General features: G+C 38.8%; 1 protein-coding gene across 10 annotated transcripts in view; it reads right to left on the bottom strand.

Moving 5' to 3' along the window:
- The window catches only part of ALMS1 (ALMS1 centrosome and basal body associated protein), a 221,125-nt gene that overhangs the window by 188,899 nt on the left and 11,439 nt on the right, over positions 1-20,787 (bottom strand). For 8 of the 10 annotated variants that reach the window (XR_004054345.1, XR_004054346.1, XM_010361970.2 and 5 more), the window contains exon 2: positions 6,544-6,669. The exons of the other annotated variants lie outside the window; for them this stretch is intronic. Coding sequence is in view for 5 of the 8 variants with exons in the window: in XM_010361970.2 (XP_010360272.2) it covers positions 6,544-6,669 (126 nt within the window). In the remaining 3 variants the exon portion in view is untranslated. The remainder of the gene's footprint in view (positions 1-6,543; positions 6,670-20,787) is intronic. 10 annotated transcript variants of the gene reach the window in all.

The following is a 20,787-nucleotide window of genomic DNA, read 5'->3' as shown; positions in this document are numbered from 1 at the left end:
TTACGTAATGATTAATAATAGTGTCAAATGCTATTTATTGTACCTAAGGTGAGGACAGAAAAGTATTCACTGTATTCAGCTACATAAATATTGCTGGTGATACTTGCTTTCAAACGGTTGGGGTCAGAACACAAAGTAGATCAAGTAGAAGAACAGGCAGATCCTAGCCAGCGTAATAAAGCAAAAAGAAAAAAAAAGAAAAAAAGAAATGACAAATCTTTTTAAAAGGAAAAAACAAAACACAGTTGATACAACTCTGCATAGAAACTCCTAAAGAATATTTTTTAAAAAGCTACTAAAACTAGTAAGTGAGATTAGCAAGGTCACAGGACACAAGGTCAATACAAAAAGTCAATTATACTTCTATACACTCATAATGAATAATCAGAAATAGAAATTTCTAAAAATACCAGTAAGTCTAACAAAACATGTAAGATTGGCACACTGAAGACAGCAAAACATTGATGAAGACATTAAAGAGAAATAATAAACTAAAAGAACTGTCATGTTTATGGATTAGAAAATTCAATATTGTTAAGATTTCAAAATTCTCTTTAAATTGATTTATAGACTCAATGAAATCTTAATAAAAAATTCCAGCAGGCTTTAAAATATAAATTGGGCAAGCTAATTCTAAAATTTATATAGAAATTCCAAGATCTAAAATAATCAATTCTTAAAAAGAGGAACAAAGTGAGAAAACTCACACAACCTGATTTTAAGACAGTATAGTTACTAAGAGTGTAATATTGGCATGAGGATACATACGTAAATCAATGGAATAGTGTGCAGAAACAGACCCATAAATATAAAGTCAATTAATTTTTTTACAAAGATGTCAAGAAATCCACTGGAAAAAATATAGCAAATGGTGCTGGAATAACAATTACATATTTGTATGTAAAAAAAACACAACTTGAATGCTTCCTTCACACCATATACAAAAACCAACTCAAAATGGATCTTAGACATAAATGTAAAACCTAAAACTATAAAACTTCTGAAAAAGCAGTTCTTAGTTGGGAGAGATTTTGACACACCTCTTCCTTCAACTATGGAACATTTGGCAATGTCAGAAACCATTCTGGATGGTTACAACTTGGGGGACTATTACTGTTATCTAGTGGGAAGAGGCCAGGAGTGCTGTTAAACATCTTAGGATACACATGACAGCCCCCTACAATGAAGAATTATGCAACCCAAAATGTCAATAGTGCCAAGGCTGAGAAACCCTGGTCTAGAAGAAAACATAGAAGAAAAATCTCAGTGACATAGGATTAGGTCAAGATTACTCAGATAGTACACAAGACGTACAAACTACAAAAGGAAAAAAAAATCAATAAACAAATTTTATCAAAATTAAAACTTCTGTCTTTCAAAGACAGGAGAATACAAAAACATGCCACAGACTGTCTTTGCAAAAGAAATAACTGATAAAGGACTTGCATCTGGAGCTATAAAGAACCTCCAAAGCTCAAAAAATGAAACAAACCAGCCATAAAAAATCAGGAAGAGATTTTAACAGATCTCTCACTGAAGAAGAAACACGGTGGGGGGGGGGGGGGGTGCAAATAAGCACACAAAAAGATGCTAAATATCATTAGTCATTAGAGAAATGCATGTTAAAATCACAGTGAAACACCATAATACACCTTCTAGAGTGTCTAAAATTAAAAAAAGGAAAAAAAAGAAAAAACCGATGATACCAACAGCTGCCAAGAATGCAGGGCAACCAGAACTCTCATACACTACTGGGATACAAAATGGTACAGCCACTTTGGAAAAACAGTTTGGTACTTTCTTCTAAAGTTAAACATACAGTTACCTTATCACTCAACAAACCCATTCCTAGGGGTTGTTTCTGTTTTTTGTTTTTGAGACACAGTCTCATTCTGTCACCCAGAATGGAGTGCACTGGCACCATCTTGACTCACTGCAACCTCTGCCTCCCGGGTTCAAGTGATTCTCCTGCCTCAGCCTCCCGAGTAGCTGGGATTACAGACATGTGCTACCACACCTGGCTAACTTTTATATTTTTAGTAGAGATGGAGTTTCTACTACACCATATTGGCCAGGCTGGTCTCAAACTCCTGACCTCAAGTGATCCACCCACCTCAGCCTCCCAAAGTGCTGGGATTATAGGCGCAAGCCACCGTGTCTGGCCCTTCCTAGGTATTTGCCAAGAGAAATAAGGCAATATGTCCGCCGAAAAACCTATACACAAACAATACTACTCAGTAATAAAAATTAAAGTGGACAAATTATTGATACATGCAACAACATGGATAAATCTCAAAAGCTAAGCCAAGTGAAAGAAGTCAGATTCAAAAGTCTATACACTATATTATTCGGAAAAGGTAAAACTAAAGAGAAAGAAATTAGGTAAGTAGTTGCAGGGACTAGGAATTGGGGAAGTAACTGACTACAAAGGGGCACACAGGAACTTTTTGTGAAGTTCCTTTTTGTGAAGGCAATGTTGTCTATCTCAAATGTGGTGGTGGCTGCATGACAGTATACTTATGTCAAAGCTCACTTGACACACTGTACACTTAAAACAGTAAATTTTGATATATTTAATTTATACCCCCAATAAACCTGACTTTTTAAAAATGAGGATAGGATATTCAACGTATAGACAACTCTTTTTTTTTTCTTTTTTTCTTTTTTTTTTTTTTTTGAGACGGAGTCTCGCTCTGTCACCCAGGCTGGAGTGATGTGGCCGGATCTCAGCTCACTGCAAGCTCCGCCTCCCAGGTTCACGCCATTCTCCTGTCTCAGCCTCCCGGGTAGCTGGGACTACAGGCGCCGCCACGTCGCCCGGCTGGTTTTTTGTAGTTTTTAGTAGAGACGGGGTTTCACCGTGTTAGCCAGGATGGTCTCGATCTCCTGACCTCGTGATCCGCCCGTCTCGGCCTCCCAAAGTGCTGGGATTACAGACTTGAGCCACCGCGCCCGGCGACACAACTCTTAAAAATTTCACCGTAACAGGGAGCAAAATATTGACCAAAGCAGTAGCTGGAAGGGAATAGAGGACGAGACATTTGTAGTAAGGTAGCTGGTGATGACAAGGTCTAGACTGTGATCATGGAATGAGTAACTATGTACAGGTAGGAGAAGACTGGAAGGAGATATGGAAGTAAAGATTGCTGGAGGTTAGATGAAGTATCTGAGAACTTCAGGCACTGAATGGGAAATGTATGTTGAAGTAAAAGAAACCAATAAAAGAGAGGAAGACAATGTAGCAAAAGCCAGTTTTCCATGAAGAAACAAAGGTAACTCAGATGACAGTAACAAAGATGAACAACAAAAGTACAAGAAGGAGAAAAGAAGGAAGTGAACTAGAAAGCGGCATAATGTTCCAGCTATTCTGAGGAACCCAGGCATAAAGGATGAAATGAAATGCTGTAGGGTCCATCATGGTTTGTATTTTATGAAACAGGAAAAAAAGGAAGACATCAATTTTTGGACTGTGCTCTACCAAAAATACGCCCTCAGAGAATATTATTTAGAAATACATCCCATTATGTTTCCTAGGGCTGCTATAACAAAGTGACACAAACTAGGTGGCTTAAAACAAGAGAAATTTATTATCTTGCAGTTCTGGAGGCCAGAAGTCTGAAATCAAGGTGTTGGCAGGGTCATGCTCCCTCTGAAGCCCCTAGGGGAAGGTCCTTCCTTGCTACTTCTACCTTCTGGAAGCCCCAGGCATTCCCTGGGTGTGGCAGCAAAATTCCAATTTCCGCCTCCATCTTCACATGGCCATCTTTGTATGTTTTTCTCCTCACATGGTGCTTTCCTCTCTCATAAGGACACCAGGCAGATTGGATTGAGAGCAAACCCTACTCCAGTGTGATCTTAAATAATTACACCTGCAATCACCAATAAGGTCACATTCTGAGGTACTGGGGATTAGGACTTCAACATATAATTTGGGAGGGCACAATTCAACCCAAAACAACCCTCTTCCATTTAATGGCCCCAGGTACTATGCTTTTTATGCTCAGGGATTGTCTTAACTACTTTCCCTCAGTGACAGTGTAGCTCCCTTCCTCTATATCTTGCATCTAACAGGTAATCACTGCAATTTAAAGAAAATTGAAGGTAACAGAAGAAATTTGATACTCAAGTTATTAATCAACCTTAGATATTTAACCATTATTAGTAACACTACATTTTTTCTCCAATAACTCTATATGAGCTTTTTTCCTATCTGCTCGTGACGGTTCCATTTCTTCAGTTTATAACTATGTTCTAGAAAAGTGCTTCTCAAAGTGTAGTCCAAAAATCCCTGAGGGTCACTGACACCTTTTCAGGGACTGAATGACAGCCTCCGTTCCCTAACTCCCTTTTCATCTATGTAAGGCCAGACTGTCTTCATATACTTCAACCAAAACAATACATCCCAACAAACGAAATGCAGAGCAGACTGAGAATCCAGCTATGAGAGAGGTAATTTATGTATCAAATTGACTGGGTCATGTAATGTCCAGATACATGGTTAAACATGATTTTGGATATGTCTGTGAGGGATGTGTCTGGTTTTTTATGTTTTTTTTTTTTTTTTTTTTTTTTTTTTTTTGAGACAGGGTCTTGCTCTGTCACCCAGGCTGGAGTGCAGTGGCACAATCTCAGCTCACTGCAACCTCCACCTCCTGGGTTCAAGCGATTCTCTTGCCTCAGCCTCCCAAGTAGCTGAGATTACAGGTGTGCACCACCACGCGCGGCTTTGTATTTTTAGTAAAGACAGGGTTTCACTATGTTGGCCAGGCTGGTCTTGAACTCCCGACCTCAGGTGATCCACCCACCTCAGCCTCCCAAAGTGCTGGGATTACAGGCATTAGCCACTGTTCCTGGCCTGTGAGGTGTGTATGAATGAGATTAACATTTTTGTTTGTTTGTTTGTTTGTTTGTTTTTTGAGACGGAGTCTCGCTCTGTCGCCCAGGCTGGAGTGCAGTGGCCGGATCTTGGCTCACTGCAAGTTCCGCCTCCCAGGTTTACACCATTCTCCTGCCTCAGCCTCCCATGTAGCTGGGACTACAGGCACCCGCCACCTCGCCCGGCTAGTTTTTTTGTATTTTTTAGTAGAGACAGGGTTTCACCGTGTTAGCCAGGATGGTCTCGATCTCCTGACCTCATGATCCGCCCGTCGCGGCCTCCCAAAGTGCTGGGATTACAGGCTTGAGCCACCGTGCCCGGCCTGAGATTAACATTTGAACCTGGAAACTAAGTAAAGCAGGTTACCCTCTCCAATGTGGGAAGGCCTGATCCAGTACCTTGAAGGCCTAAATAGAACAAAAGGCTGAGCAAGAGAGAATGTGCTCTCTCTGCCTGATGGTCTTCCAGCTGGAGGGTTTTCTACCTACAGATTTAGATCAAAACTTACACCACTGGCTTTCCTGGTTCTCAAGCCTTTAGACTTGAATTGGAACTACACCACCAGCCCTCCTGGGGCTCCAGCTTGAAGATCTTGGGACCTCTCAGTCTTCATGATCACATAAGCCAATTCCTTATAATAAATGTCAATAAAGAAATATATATAGACAGATGTAAATAGATAGACAGATGTATCTACTCCATCCTATTGGTTCTGTTTCTCTGGAGAACCCTGAATAATACACCAACTGAGTTCTAGTAAGCCAGAATTTAAACAATGCTATTCTTCCAACTAATTTTTTTGTTTTGGAAAATAATCATTTTTTACTTTAAAATATACTATTTGTGATAATATGTAATAGGTTTGTTCTTTCAAAATAAATTTTAAAATAAATATTTTTAAATGTTTTAATTTCTTGTATGCTAAATATCTATACAGATAATCCACATAAACAAAAGCTCTTAAGAATACTTGTGAAGAATATAAAGAGTCCTGAGGCCAGGCACAGTGGCTCATGCCTGTGATCTCAATAGTTTTATGAGGCCGAGGCAAGAGGATCACTTAAGGCCAGGAATGCGAGACCGGCCCAGTAAACATAGAGAGACCCCATCTCTATAAAAAATTTTTAAAATAAAAATAAAAATAAAAGTCCTGAGATCTGCCTTCAAAAAAAGTGAACTGCTCTTCTACATATACATAAAGTTTACAACAATCTATTAGAAAAATAAAATATTTGGCCGAGAGTGGTAGCTCACTTCTGTAATCCTAGCACTTTGGGAGGCCAAGGTGAGGGATCATTTGAGGCCAACAGCTCAAGACCAGCCTAGGCAACAAAGCGAGACTCCATTTATAAAAAATTATAAAAAAAATAATTAGGTGGGTTTGATGGTATATGTCTGTAGTCCCAGCTACTCAAGAGGCTGAGGCAGGAGGATCACTTGATCCCAGAAGTTGGAGGGTGCAGTAAGTTATGATCATGCCACTGCACTTCAGCCTGGGTGACAGAGTGAGACCCTGTCTTTAAAAAAAAAAAAAAAAAAAAGACAGAAAAGAAAACAAAACAGAATATTAGTGAATATTAATTTATTTATTTCCATTCTTCAAAGCTAAATCAGAATTTCTTGTGCTGCTTATCAAAAAAATGAAAAGCCAGTTACAGAAGACATACCTGATCATCCCCAGAACCCTGCTGAGCTGTTGTGTCCAAACAGACCACATTAGTATCAGAAATTTGTGTCCTACTATTGCCTTGATATAATATCTGTTGCCATACATGACAGGTCAATGGAACAATCTGAAAATCAAAAGCAGACTTAAATAGAGTAATAACACAATCACTATGATTATACAACAAAAATAAACTAATATTTAGACCATATTTCCCAGTTCATAAAGCCCTTTCACATATATGACATTTTGATTTCACAACCATTACACAAGCTATTATCCTTACTTAAAAATAAGGAAACAGGGACTTAAGGTTACTCAGTTAGGACACAATATACTTTTGCATAAACCATAGCAGTTCCTTAACCTCCTTTACCCACAGAGGTAAAAAAAGCAAACAGAAACAAGCAAGTTGTCTATTTTTAAATCTTACTGGTTGAGACAGTTAAAACTCAACCCCAATAATAGGGATTGAAATCAACTCATAGCACAGGAAGTGGGAACAAAAGTCAGGATCATTTTGTGAAGTAAGGGGTTGGAGCAGCACTCTCCTACTAGTGAAAGAAGGCAATAAAAGTTGTGACCATAGCCCAAGGCTGAAGGAACACAAATGGACAGATTACAGGCAATAAAACAAAAATGACCTGGTCAAGCCACCCACTGGTTCAGGGATTGGTTCTTGAGATTTTTCCCAATATCCCTGAAGAATAAGAACCCAGAGCTTCCAATGTAAGATTTCCTTCTAAAGAAGCAGCCATAAGGGACAAAGCAGAAACAACCACAAAAAGAGCGCAGGTAGAGAAGAATGCACACAAACAGAAAACAAAATAACCCTCTTACTAAAAATTAGATTACAAACTATACTTCCAAAGGACTTTAAAATAGTATCTCAAATCCTCCAAGAGATAAAGAAAGATACAAGGTGCGCAGTGGCTCACACCTGTAATCCCAGCACTTTGGGAGGCCGAGGCAGGAGGATCACCTGAGGTCAGGAGTTCCAGAGCAGCCTGGCCAACACGGCAAAACCCCATCTCTACTAAAAATACAAAAATTAGCCGGGCGTGATGGCATGCACCTGTAAAAGGGAAAATTAAAACATTCACAGATAAACAAAAGCTGAGAGAGTTCATTACCACTAGACCTCACCTGGAAGAAATGCTAATGGCAGTTCTTCAAGTTGAAATTAAAGGATGCCAGATAGTAACTTTAATCCATAGGAAAATATAAAGTTCTCTGGTAAAAGTAAATATATGGGCAAATATAAAAACATATTATTTTAATTCTGGTGAGTAACTCCACCTTAATTTTTTTTATAGGACTTAAAAGACAAAACATAAAAATTAACTATAAAGCTACATGCTATGATTTGAGTATCTGTCCCCTCTAAAACTCATGTTAAAACTTAATCCACAACATGGCAGTATTGAGGGGTGGAACCTTTCAGAGGTGATTGGGTCATGAGGGATCTGGGCTCTCATGAATGAATTAATCATGAGGGCAGATCTGAATGGCTTAATGACTTGATGGATTAATGGATTGATGGCTTATCATGAGAGTGGACTGGTAGCTTTATAAGAAGAGAAAGACAGACCTGAGCTAGCATGGCCAACCCCCTCACCATGTGCCCTGCACCACCTCAGGATTCTGCAGAGTCCCCACCAGTAAGAAGGCCCTCATCAGGCCCTCACCCTTGACCTTGGATTTCTCAGCCTCCATAACTTTTTAAAATAAACTACCCAGTTTCAAGTATTGTTATAAGCAAGAGAAAACAAAGAAAGTATGTTAATGATTAAACAATATATAAACATGTTACTTGTGACACTAGTAAAATGTTGTTAACAGGGTACTAATACTTTGGCCGGGTACAGGCTCATGCCTGTAATCCAGCAATCTGGGAGGCAAGGCGAGTAGATCACTTGACGTCAGGAGTTTGAGACCAGCCTGGCCAACAATGGCGAAACCCCATCTCTGCTAAAAATGTAAACATTAGTCTGGCATAGTGGCCTGACTACTTGGAAGACTACAAGTCCCAGCCTCTTGGAAGACTAAGGCAGGAGAATCACTTGAACCTGGGAGGTGGAGGTTGGGGGGCAAAGCTATAAAGGACTAGAGTTTTTATATGTGATTGAAGTGAAGTTGTTACTAGTTTAAACAGGTTGTTATCCTCCTAAGTTTTATGATATTCTCATGGTAACTACAAAGAAAATAGCTATAGAATATACACAAAAGGAAATAAGAGAATCAAAATATATCCCTACCAAAAAACTGACTAAATAAAAAGAAAGGTAGAAGGGAAGGAAATGAAAAACAAGCTATGAAAGGACAAAGAAATTACCAAAAAAACCCACAAAAACCCACAGGATTAAAAAACAGGACCCAACTATATGCTGCCCTTTAAAAGACACTTTGGAACTAAGGACACATACAGCCTCTAAGTAAAAAGATTCAAAAAGATATTCCATGCAAATGGTAACCAAAAGAGAGCAGTAGTAGCTACACTAATATCAGACAATAAATTTTTAAAGAAAACTGGGCCGGGCGCGGTGGCTCAAGCCTGTAATCCCAGCACTTTGGGAGGCCGAGACGGGCAGATCACGAGGTCAGGAGATCAAGACCATCCTGGCTAATACGGTGAAACCTCGTCTCTACTAAAAAATACAAAAAAACTAGCCGGGTGAGGTGGCGGGTGCCTGTAGTCCCAGCTACTTGGGAGGCTGAGGCAGGAGAATGGCATAAACCCGGGCGGCGGAGCTAGCAGTGAGCTGAGATCCGGCCACTGCACTCCAGCCTGGGTGATAGAGCGAGACTCCGTCTCAAAAAAAAAAAAAAAGAAAAGAAAACTGATACTATAGACAAAGAAGAACATTATGGGGTCAACGCACAAATAAGATACAATAATTATATATGTATCAAACATTGGAGCTCCTAAATACTTAAAGCAAACATTGATAAAATTGAAGGGAGCTCTCCAAAAACAGTGACAGACTTCAATAACCAACTTTCCATGATGGATAGAACAACGAGATCAATAAGGAAAGAAAAGACCTGAACAGCACCACAGACCAATTGGACCTAACATACATATACAGAACATTCCACCCAATGACAGCACAATATACATTCTTCTCAAGTGCACATGAAATATTCCCCAGGATACGCCACATGTTAGGCCACAAAGTATTAGGTATCTTTTCTGATCACAACAGAATGAAACTAGAAGGTAGCTGCAGAAAAAGAAGTGGAAAATCAAGAAATTTGTAGAAATTAAACAACAAACTCTTAAAAAGACAACGGGTCAAGGAAGAAGTAACAAAGGAAATAAGAAAATACATTACGACAAAAATGAAAGCACAAAATACCAAAGCTTATCGAATGTAGCAAAAGTAGGACTAAGAAGGTAATCTACAGTCGTAAATGCCTATATTAAAAAAAAAAAATCATGTCAACAATCTAACATTACACCTTGAAGAACTAGAAAAAGAAACTAAACCCAAAGTGATTAGAAGGAAAAAAATAAAAAAGATTAGAGCAGAGATAAAGAAAAGAGAATAGAAAAACAGTACGAAAAAATCAAGAAAACCAATAGTTATTTGAAAATATCAACAAAACTGACAAACCTTTAGCTAGACTGACTAAGAAAAAGAAATGCCTCAAATAACTAAAATCAGAAATGAAAGAGGGGATGACATGACAACCAATGCCATAGAAATAAAAAGGATTCTAGAAGAATACTATGAACAACTGTACTCCAACTAATTGGACAGCCTAAAAGAAACAGATCAATTCCTAGAAACACACAGCCTACCAAGACTGAGTAACATGAAAAAATAAGGAAATCTCAACAGACCAGTAACAAGGAAATTGAATCAATAATCCAAAACCTCCCAACAAAGAAAAGCCCATGGCCGGGCACAGTGGCTCACACCTGTAATCCCAGTACTTTGGGATGCCAAGGCAGGAGAAACGATTGAGCTCAGGATTTAGAAACCAGCCTAGGCAACATGGTGAGATCCCGTCTCTGCTAAAGATACAAAGAAAATAGCTGGACATGGTGGTGCTTGCCTGTGGTACCAGCTACTTAGGAGGCTGAGGTGGGAGGATTGCTTGAGCCTGGAGGGCAGAGGTTGCAGTGAGCTAAGATTGCAACACTGCACTCCAGCCTGGGTGACAAAGTAAGACCCTATCTCCAAAAAAAAAAAAAAAAAGCCCAGGACAAGAAAGCTAGCTTCACTGGAGAGTTCTACCACACATTTAAAGAAGAATTAACACCAATCCTCCTGAAACAATCCCAAACAATTGCAGAGGAGGGAATACTTCCAAATCATTCTATGAGGCCAGCATTATCCTGATACCAAAGTCAGACAAAGACATTAGAAGACTATAAACCAATATCCCTGATGAATATTGATGTAAAAATCCTCAACAAAATATTACCAATAAGAATTCAGCATATATTAAAAGGATTACACACCATGACCAAGTAGAATTCTTGGAATACAAGGATGGTTCAACATACAAAAATTGATCAATGTAATACACCACATTCACGGAAGGACAAAACCACATGATCATTTCAAATGAAACAGAAATAGTACTTCACAAAATTCAACACCCTTTCATTATTAAAAAAAAAAAAAAAGTCAACAAACAGAAGAAAACTACCTCAACATAATAAAATCTATATGTCCCACAGCTCATATCATACTCAATGGTGAAAAACTGAAAACTTTTCCTCTAAGATCAGAAACAAGACAAAGATGCTTGCTCTCACCCTTCTACTCAACACAGTATTGGAAATCCTACTAAAGCAATTAGGCAAGAAAAAGAAATATAAATTGAAAGGAAAAAAGTCCTATATACTGAAAACCCCCTACAAGACTCCAAAATCGACACTGTTAGAATAAACAGGCCAGGCACAGTGGCTCACGCCTGTAATCCCAGCACTTTGGGAGGCCAAAGTGGGTGGATCACTTAAGGTCAGGAGTTTGAGACCACCCTGACCAACAATGGCGAAACCCCATCTCTGCTAAAATACAAACAGCCAGGTGTGGCAGCGCACCTGTAGTCCTAGCTACTTGGGAAGCTGAGGCAGGAGAATCACTTGAACCCAGGAGGTGAAGGTTGCAGTGAGCAGGGATCGAGCCACTGCACTCCAGCCTGGGCAACAGAGTGAGACTCGGTCTCAAAAAAAAAAAAAAAAAAAGAAGAAACACAGTAAAGTCGCAGGATACAAAATCAATATATGAAAATTAGTTGCACTTCTGTACACAAATAACTAATTATATGAAAAAGAAATCAAGAAAACCATCCCACTTACGATAGCACCAAAAAACAAAATAAAAAGACTTAGAAATAAATGTAACCAAGAAGGCAAAAGATCTATCCACTGAAAACTGCAAAACTAATGAAAGAAATTAAGGATGCAAATAAACAGAGATATTCCATGTTCATGGACTGAAATAATTAATAATGTTAAAATGTATGTACTAGCCAAAGCAATACAAAGTCAATGCAATCCTTATGAAAATTCCAATGGCATTTTTCACAAAAATAGAAAAAAAAATCTAAAATTCATATAGAACCACAAAAGACTCTAAAGAGCCAAAGTAATTCTGTAAGACAAAAACAAAGTTGGAGGAAGCACATTTCCTGGTTTCAAATTATATTACAAAGTTATAGTAACCCAAACAGTGTGGTACTGGAATAAAAAACAGACACGTAAACCAGTGGAACAGAACAGACAGAGAAAAATAAACCCAAGTATATATGATTCGCTAATTTCTGACAAGGGCACCAAGAAGACACAATAGGGAATAGAAGGTCTCTTCAAATAATGGTGCTGAGAAAATTAAATTTCCACATGCAAAAGAATGAAATTGGACCTTTACCTTACACCATCAGCAAAAATCAACTCAAAGTTGATTAAAGAACTCAACATGAAGACTTAAAACCATAAAACTCCCAGAAGAAAATATATGGGAAAAGCTCCTTGACATTTGTCTTGGCAATGTTTTTTTTGGATATCACAACAAAAGCTCAAGGCTACAAAAGCAAAAATAGGTAAATGGAACTAAATCAAGCTAAAGAGTTTCAAATCTAAGTAAACAACAAAATGAAAAGACAGTCTACTACAGATGAGGAGACAATATCTGCAAACCATATAATATCTGATAAGGAGTCAATTTCCACAATATATAAAGAACTCATGCAACTCAGTAGAAGAAAAACAAATAATCTAATTTTAGAATGGGCAAAGGACCTGAATAAACATTTCTCCAAAACAGAAAAAAAAGAAAACAAAAATGGCCAACCAGCATAGGAAAAGATGTTCAACATTACTATCATCAGGGAAATGCAAATTAAAACCATAATGAAATATCATCTCACACTTGTTAGAATGGCTATTATTTAAAAAACAAAAAGATTCAAGAGATAAGTGTCGGCAAGGGTGTGGAAAAAAGAGAACCCTTGTACACTGTTGGTGGCAACGTAAACCAGTGCAGCAATTGCAGAAAACAGTGTAAAGTTTTCTAAAGTAATTAAAAATAGAATTACCATTGGGCACGCTGGCTCACGCCTTTAATCTCAACACTCTGGGAGGCCAACAAGGGCAGATCACTTGAGGTCAGGAGTTTGAGACCAGCTTGGCCAACATGGCGAAACCCCGCCTCTATTAAAAATACAAAAATCAACCAGGCAGGGTAGTGCACAACTGTAACCCCAGCTACTCAGGAGGCTGAGACACAAGAATCACTTGAATTCGGGAGGCGGAGGTTGCGGTGAGTTGAGAACGCACCACTGCACTCCAGCCTGAGCAACAGAGCGAGATTCTGTCTTAAAATAAAAAAAAAAAAAAGAAAAAAAGAAAGAAAAGTACTACTGTATGACCTAGCAATTCCATTTCTGGGAAAAACCTAAAGAAAATGAAACCACCACTTCATACAGATACCTGCACTCCCATATTCATTGCGCATTATCACAATAGCTATGAACACAACTAAAGTATCCTTTGATGAATACACTATGAGATACACACACATACACTCACACTCAGACACATACACATACACACACACACACACACGGGGAGGGGAAGGGGGAAGAGGAGGAATATTATTCAACCTTAAAAAGGAAGGTGATCCTGCCATTTGTGACATGAATAAACCTGGAAGATAGAAAAATACTGCATGATCTCACTTATATATGAAATCTATTTTTTAAAGTCAAGTACAAACAAGTAGAAGTGAGGAACGGGGAGGAAATGGGGAGATGTAGGTCAGAGGATTCAACGTTGCAGGTATGATGGACGAGCAAGTTTAGCAATTCAATGTAAAATACAAGCACTATAGTTAATAATATTGTATTATATTTAGGATTCTTGCTAAAAGGAATTTAGATGCTTTTGCAACCAAAAAAAGGCAGTAACTGTGTGAGATAATGAATATGTTAATTTGCTTGACTATGGCAACCATTTCACTAGGTATATGTATACCAAAACATCATGATGTATAAATATATACAATAAAGGAAAAAATAAACTAGAAATCAATAACAGAAAAATAGCTGGAAAATCCCAACATACTTAAGATATTAAACAACGTATTTCTAAATAGCATGTGAGTCAAAGAAGAACTCTCAAAAGAAATTTTAAAATATTTTAACTAAATAAAAGAATTCAACTTATCAAAATTCGTGATGCAGCAAAAGCAGTGCTAACTGGGAAATTTATAACACTGAATGTATATATTAGGGAAAAAATCTGAAATCAATTATCAAAGCTTCCAACTTAGGAAACTAGAAAAAGAAGAATAAATCATATCTAAAGTGAGGAGAAGAAAATAAATAAAAAGTAGAGCAGAAATCAATGAAATTGAGAACAGCAAATAAAGAGAGAAAATCAGTGAAAGCTTAAATGCTGGTTCTTTTGAAAAGATCAATAAAATCAATAAACCTCTAGCCAGGCTAATAAAACAAGATAAAGGATGCAAATTATAAACATCAAAAATGAGGCCAGGCATGGTGGCTCACTCCTGTAATCCCAGCACTTTGGGAGGCCAGGGTGGGCAGATCACTTGAAGCCAGGAGTTTGAGACCAGCCTGGACAATGTGGCAAAACCCTAAATCTACTAAAAATGCAAAAATTAGCCAGTCATGGTGGCACACACCTGTAATCCCACCTACTGAGGTGGATGAGGCACAAGAATCACTTGAACCCAGGAAGCAGAGGTTGCAGTGAGGGAGATTGCACCACTGCACTCCAGCCTGGGTGACACAGCAAGTCTGTCTCAAAAAAAAGAAAAAAGAAAGAAAGAGAGGACATCACAACAGATCCCATGGACATTAAAAGGATAATAAAGGAACACTGTAAACAACTCTATGCCCACAAATTTGATAGTCAAGATAAAATAAATGATTTCTTAAAAGAGACAATCTGGGCCAGGCGCAGTGGCTCACGCCTGTAATCCCAGCACTTTGGGAGGCCGAGACGGGGGGATCACGAGGTCAGGAGATTGAGACCATCCTGGCTAACACGGTGAAATCCTGTCTCTACTAAAAATACAAAAAATTAGCCGGGTGCGGTGGCGGGCGCCTATAGTCCCAGCTACATGGGAGGCTGAGGCAGGAGAATGGAATAAACCCGGGAGGCAGAGCTTGCAGTGAGCCGAGATTGCACCACTGCACTCCAGCCTGGGCGACAGAGCGAGACTCTGTCTCAACGAAAAAAATAAAAAAATAAAAAGAAAAGAGACAATCTGTCAAATCTGACACAAAAAATAGACAAAATGAATAGGCCTATATCTATTAAAAACACTGAATCATGAATTAATAGCCTTCTAAAACAGAAAGCAGCAGACCCAGACAGGTTCACTGGTAATGTTACCAAACCCTGAAGGAGGAAATTGTACCAGTTCTCTAAAATCTCTCAGAAGACAGAATCAGAGAGAATACTTCTTAATCATTCTGAGGTCTGTATTACCCTACTGCCAATACCACACAAATACATTACAAAAAAAGAAAGCTACAGACCATGATCTCTCACAAACATCAACATAAAAATTCTCAGCAAAATATTAGCAAATCAAATTTAACAATGTACAAAAGTATTGTACATCATGATCAAGTGGATTTATCCCACGTATGCAAACTTGATTTAACATTCAAAAATCAGTTAAGGCTGGGCACAGTGGCTCCCACCTGTAATTCCAGCACTTTGAGAGGCCAAGGTGAGCAGATCACTTGAGCTCAGGAGTTCGAGACCAGCCTGGGCAATAAAGTGAGACCCCCGTCTCTAAAAAAAATACAAAAATTAGCCTGGTGTGGTGGCACATGCCTGTGGTCCCAGTTACTCAGGAGGCTGAAGTAGGAGGATGGCTTGAGCCTTGGAGGCAGAGGTTGCAATGAACCAAGATCGCACCACTACACTTTAGCCTGGGTGACAAAGCCAGACCCTGTCTCAAAAAAAAAAAAAAAAAAAAAAAAAAAAATATCAATTAATATAATCCATCACATTGATAAGCTTCAGAAGAAAAACCACATGATCATGTAATAGATGCAGAAAAAACATTTGACAACCTCTTCACAATCAAAATTCTCATTAAAGTAGGAATAGAGGAGAATATTCTCAACTTGATATAGAGTACCTATAAAAAATCCTACAACTAATATCATACCTAATGACACCTGAAGCTTTCCCTCTAAGATCAAGAACAAGGCAAAGATTCCCTCTCTGATATGGTTTGGATATGTGTCCCTTCCAAATCTCATATTGAAATGTAATCCCCAGTGTTGGAGGTGGGGTGTGGTACAAGGAGACTGGATCATGGGGGTAGATCCTTCGTGATTAGTTTAACACCATTCCCTTAGTGGTAAGTGAGCTCTCACACTAAGTTCACAGAAGACCTGGTTATTTAAAAGAGTGGCACCTCCTCCCTTGCTCCCTGGCTTCTGCTCTCGCCATGTGAGACACCTGCCCCCACTTCACCTTCCACCATGATTATAAGCTCACCAGAAGCAGATGCTGGCACGAAGCTTCTCATACTCTGCAGAACCATGAGTCAATTAAACCTCTTTTCATTGTAACTTACCCAGCCTCAGGTATTTCTTTATAGCAACACAATGATGGCCTAATACACCCTCTCACCACTGTCCAACAGTGTATTGGAGGTCACAGCTAATGCAATAAGACAAGAAAAGGAAATAAAAGGTAGACAGTTTGGGAAGGAGGAAATAAAACTCTGTTTGCAGATGACATGACTGTCAGTCTATATAGAAAATTCAGGCCAGGCACAGTGGCTCACGCCTGTAATCTCAGCACTTCGGGAGGCTGAGGAGGGCGGATCGCAAGGTCAGGAGTTTGAGACCAGACTGGCTGACATAGTGAAACCCCATCTCTACTAAAAATACAAAAAAAAAAAAAAAATTACCCAGGCGTGGTGGCAGGCACCTGTAATCCCAGCTACTCAGGAGGTAGAGGCAGGAGAATCACTTGAACCTGGGAGGCGGAGGTTGCAGTAAGCCGAGATCGCATCACTGCACTCCAGCCCGGGTGACAGTGCGAGACTCAATCTCAAAAAAAAAAAAAGAAAATCCAAAAGAACTGACAAAACTTTCCTGGAACTAATAAGTAAAACTAGCAAAAGTGCAGAATATAGGTTAATATATAAAAGTCAATCACTTCCTATATACCAGCAATGACGAGGAATTTGAAGTTAAAAGTACAATACCATTTACGTCAACAACCCAAGAAATGAAATATTTAGATATAAATCTAACTTAATACATGTAAGATCTATTTGAGGAAAACTATAAAACTTGATGAATGAAATCAACTAAATAAATGAGAAGGTATTTCAACTTCATGAAATACTCAATATTGTCAAAATGTCAGTTCTTCCCAACTTGATCTATTAAAGATCAATGCAATCCCAATCAAAATCCCAGCAATATTTAATACACATCAATGAATTCAATCTAAAGTTTATAGGGAGAGGCAAAAGACTCCGAATTGGAGGACCCCAACTTCAAGACTTACCATAAAGCTACAGTAATAAAGACAGCATGTGTCAACGAAATAGAGACACACTGATCAATAAAACAGAATTGAAAGCCCAGAAACAGACCCATATAAATGTATTCAATTGATTTTTTGATTAAAAAAAAAAAAACAAAAGGCAATACAATGGAGAAAGTCTTCTCAATAAATGGTGCTGGAACAACTGGACATTTACATGCAAAACAATGAACCCAGACACAGACTTGACATCCTTCACACAAAAAAATTAACTCAATTCAAAGTGCAAAAGTATAAAAAGACCTAAATGCAAAGTGCAAAAGTATAAAACTCCCAGAAGATAACATAGGAGAAAATCTAGATGTCCTTGGTTTAGGTGATGGCTTTTCGGATATAATACTAAAGGCATATAATCTATGAAAGAAATAATTGATAAGCTGTACTTAATTAAAAACTTATTCTGCTTTGTGAAAAACACAGTCAAAAGAATAAAAAGACAAGCTATAGACACCTGTGTGATTCATGATGTTAACAGTGAGGGAGGCTATGGGGGGGGGGGGCAGGGCACAGATGAGAACTCTCTGTATTGCCCAGTCAATGTGGCTGTGAACCTAAAACTGCTCTAAAAGATAAAGTCTGTTTAAAAGCAAAACCGCACGCCTGTAATCCCAGCACTCTGGGAGGCCGAGGCAGGTGGATCACCTGAGGTCAGGAGTTCGAGACCAGCCTAACATGGTAAAACCCCATCTCTACTAAATACAAGAAAAAAAAAATTAGCTGAGCGTGGTGGCACATGCCTGTATTCCCAGCTACTTAGGAGTCTGAGGCAGGAGAATCACTTGAATTCATGAGGCAGAGGTTGCAGTGAGCCAAGATAATGCCACTGCACTCTAGCCTGGGCAACAAGAGTGAAATACCATCTTAAAAAAAAAAAACAGAGGTCTGGTGAAGCATATAAAGAGCTTTGAAGTAATCATTCCCATCCCCATCTCTCTCTCTCTCTCTCTCTCTCTCTCTCTCTCACACACACACACACACACACACACACACACACACAAAAGCTGAACAAACTAAAAAATCAAAACTCTTCTTATATCCATCAGAGAACTGAGATGAAGGACAAACTATTGTTTCAAAAGTTGGAGAGACACATACACAGAGAATCACAACTTATCAGAGCAGAAACGCAAGAACAGAAACCATTGTGGGAACTAACTAGTACTAGGGAAGAAAAAACTAGTATAATTGACAAATTGCTGGAGGTGCAATGCAGACAACTTTGAGAATCAAAAGCTGCAGGGAAACCAGTCTTACGAAGGGCCTCCATACTTCTGTGAGTTTTATCTCCACAACCCCTAGCACGTTACCACAGTTAAGATGACAGAAAAATACCCACTCTGCAGTTAGGGGGAGGGAGTTGGGGGATAGCCATTTCGAATATTCCCAGAGTAGTTTGTTCTTCTTAGAAAACTTGCCCTCAAACTATTTTACCAGAGCCTAACCAACTAGAGTTTTACAGACTAACTGACCTTAGAGAAAGGAAATACCCAGCTTCAGCCCACTGTAACTTTTGAGGAAGGGGAAGGGAAATAACCAACTCAAGCCCACTGGATCCTTCAACATGGGAGCAGAGAAATAGCCAACTCTAGCCCCTTCTAGCCTTCCTCTCTCACCTGTGAGTGGGGGATGAGAAACACTGATGAAGGTCACAGCCCAGAGGAAAGACTGAGACCTAATCATAGGACTACAGAACACTTCCCCTCACCCCAAAACTTTATCACCGTATCAGTAGGGCTCCTGATAGTAACAGAGGAATGTAACTGAAAGAACACCACATCCCAGATCTTACCTAAGAAGAAATCCTTAGGGAAACCCAAAGCCATCAAGGTCACCAGGGGAAATTTTAGTCTCTGAAACCTAAAGTATGGCAAACAGTAAATACAATGCAACCTCTAATGAGATAAATAAAGACCTATTTACCTCAGTTCCTTTCACATCCAAGTACATCATGTTTGGTTTTCAACCAAAAATTACAAGGCATACTAAAGACAAAAACACAGTTTGGAAGAGACTGAGCAAGCATTACAACCAGACTCAGATATGGCAGATGCTGGAATTTAAGTTTGGGAAGATTAAAACGTTCTGGAGATGGACTGTAGTGATGGTTACACAACAATGTGAATGTACTTAATGCCACTTAAAAAATGATTAAATGGTCAATTTTATGTTATGTGTATTTTACCACAGTAAAAAAAAAAAATCAAGGGGGAAGAAACAAGTAAGCTATTAAACCATGAAAAGACATGGAGGAATTTTAAATGCACACTGCTAAGTGGCAGAAGTCATTCTGAAAAGGCTACATACTGTAAGGTTCTAATTAGATGACATTGCAAAGACAACACTACAAAAACAGCAAAAATATCAGTGGTTGCCAGGATTTCAAAAATAAGGAAGGAACGATGAACAGCTGAAATTCAGGAGATTTTTAGGACAGTGAAATCATTCCATATGACACCACATGTTCCACCATAACAGTGGAAACATGTCATTCATTTGTTAAAACCCAAAGAATGTACAAAACGGAGTAAACCATAATACAAACTATGAATTTTGATAATAATGTATTGGCCAGGTGCAGTGGCTCAAGCCTGTAATTCTAGAACTTTGGGAGGCCAAGGCAGGTAAACCACTTGAGGTCAGAAGTTCGAGACCAGCCTGACCAACATGGTGAAACCCCATCTCTACTAAAAATACAAAAAAATTAGCTGGGCATGGTGGCACATGCCTATAATCTCAGCTACTTGGGAGGCTGCGGCAGGAAAACTGTGTGAACTCGGGAGGCTGAGGTTGCAGTAAGCCAAGACTGCGCTACACTGTATGTTGTCAAAATTTTGTTGATATTTCAAGAGACAGAGCGAGACTCCATCTCAAAGTAAATAAACAAATAAATAATAATGATATGTATTAATACTAGCTCATCAACTATAACAAATATACCACACTACTGCAACACAGAAAGGAGGGAAGGAGGAAGTGGTGAATAAGAATTCTGTACTTTCTGCTCAATTTTTCTGTAAACATATAGCTACTTCCTAAAAAGATCTATTTTTTTTCTAAAGAACAGAACATCTAGACAAAACACTAACAAGGAAATATAAGATGTGAACAACACTATAAACAACTAGACCTAGTAAGAATCATAGAACATTCCATCTGAGAGCAGCTTAATATGCC

Source organism: Rhinopithecus roxellana, chromosome 17 (genome assembly GCF_007565055.1).
Source record: "Rhinopithecus roxellana isolate Shanxi Qingling chromosome 17, ASM756505v1, whole genome shotgun sequence".
Taxonomy (NCBI): domain Eukaryota; kingdom Metazoa; phylum Chordata; class Mammalia; order Primates; family Cercopithecidae; genus Rhinopithecus; species Rhinopithecus roxellana.
This window is presented reverse-complemented; position numbering and strand designations above follow the sequence as displayed.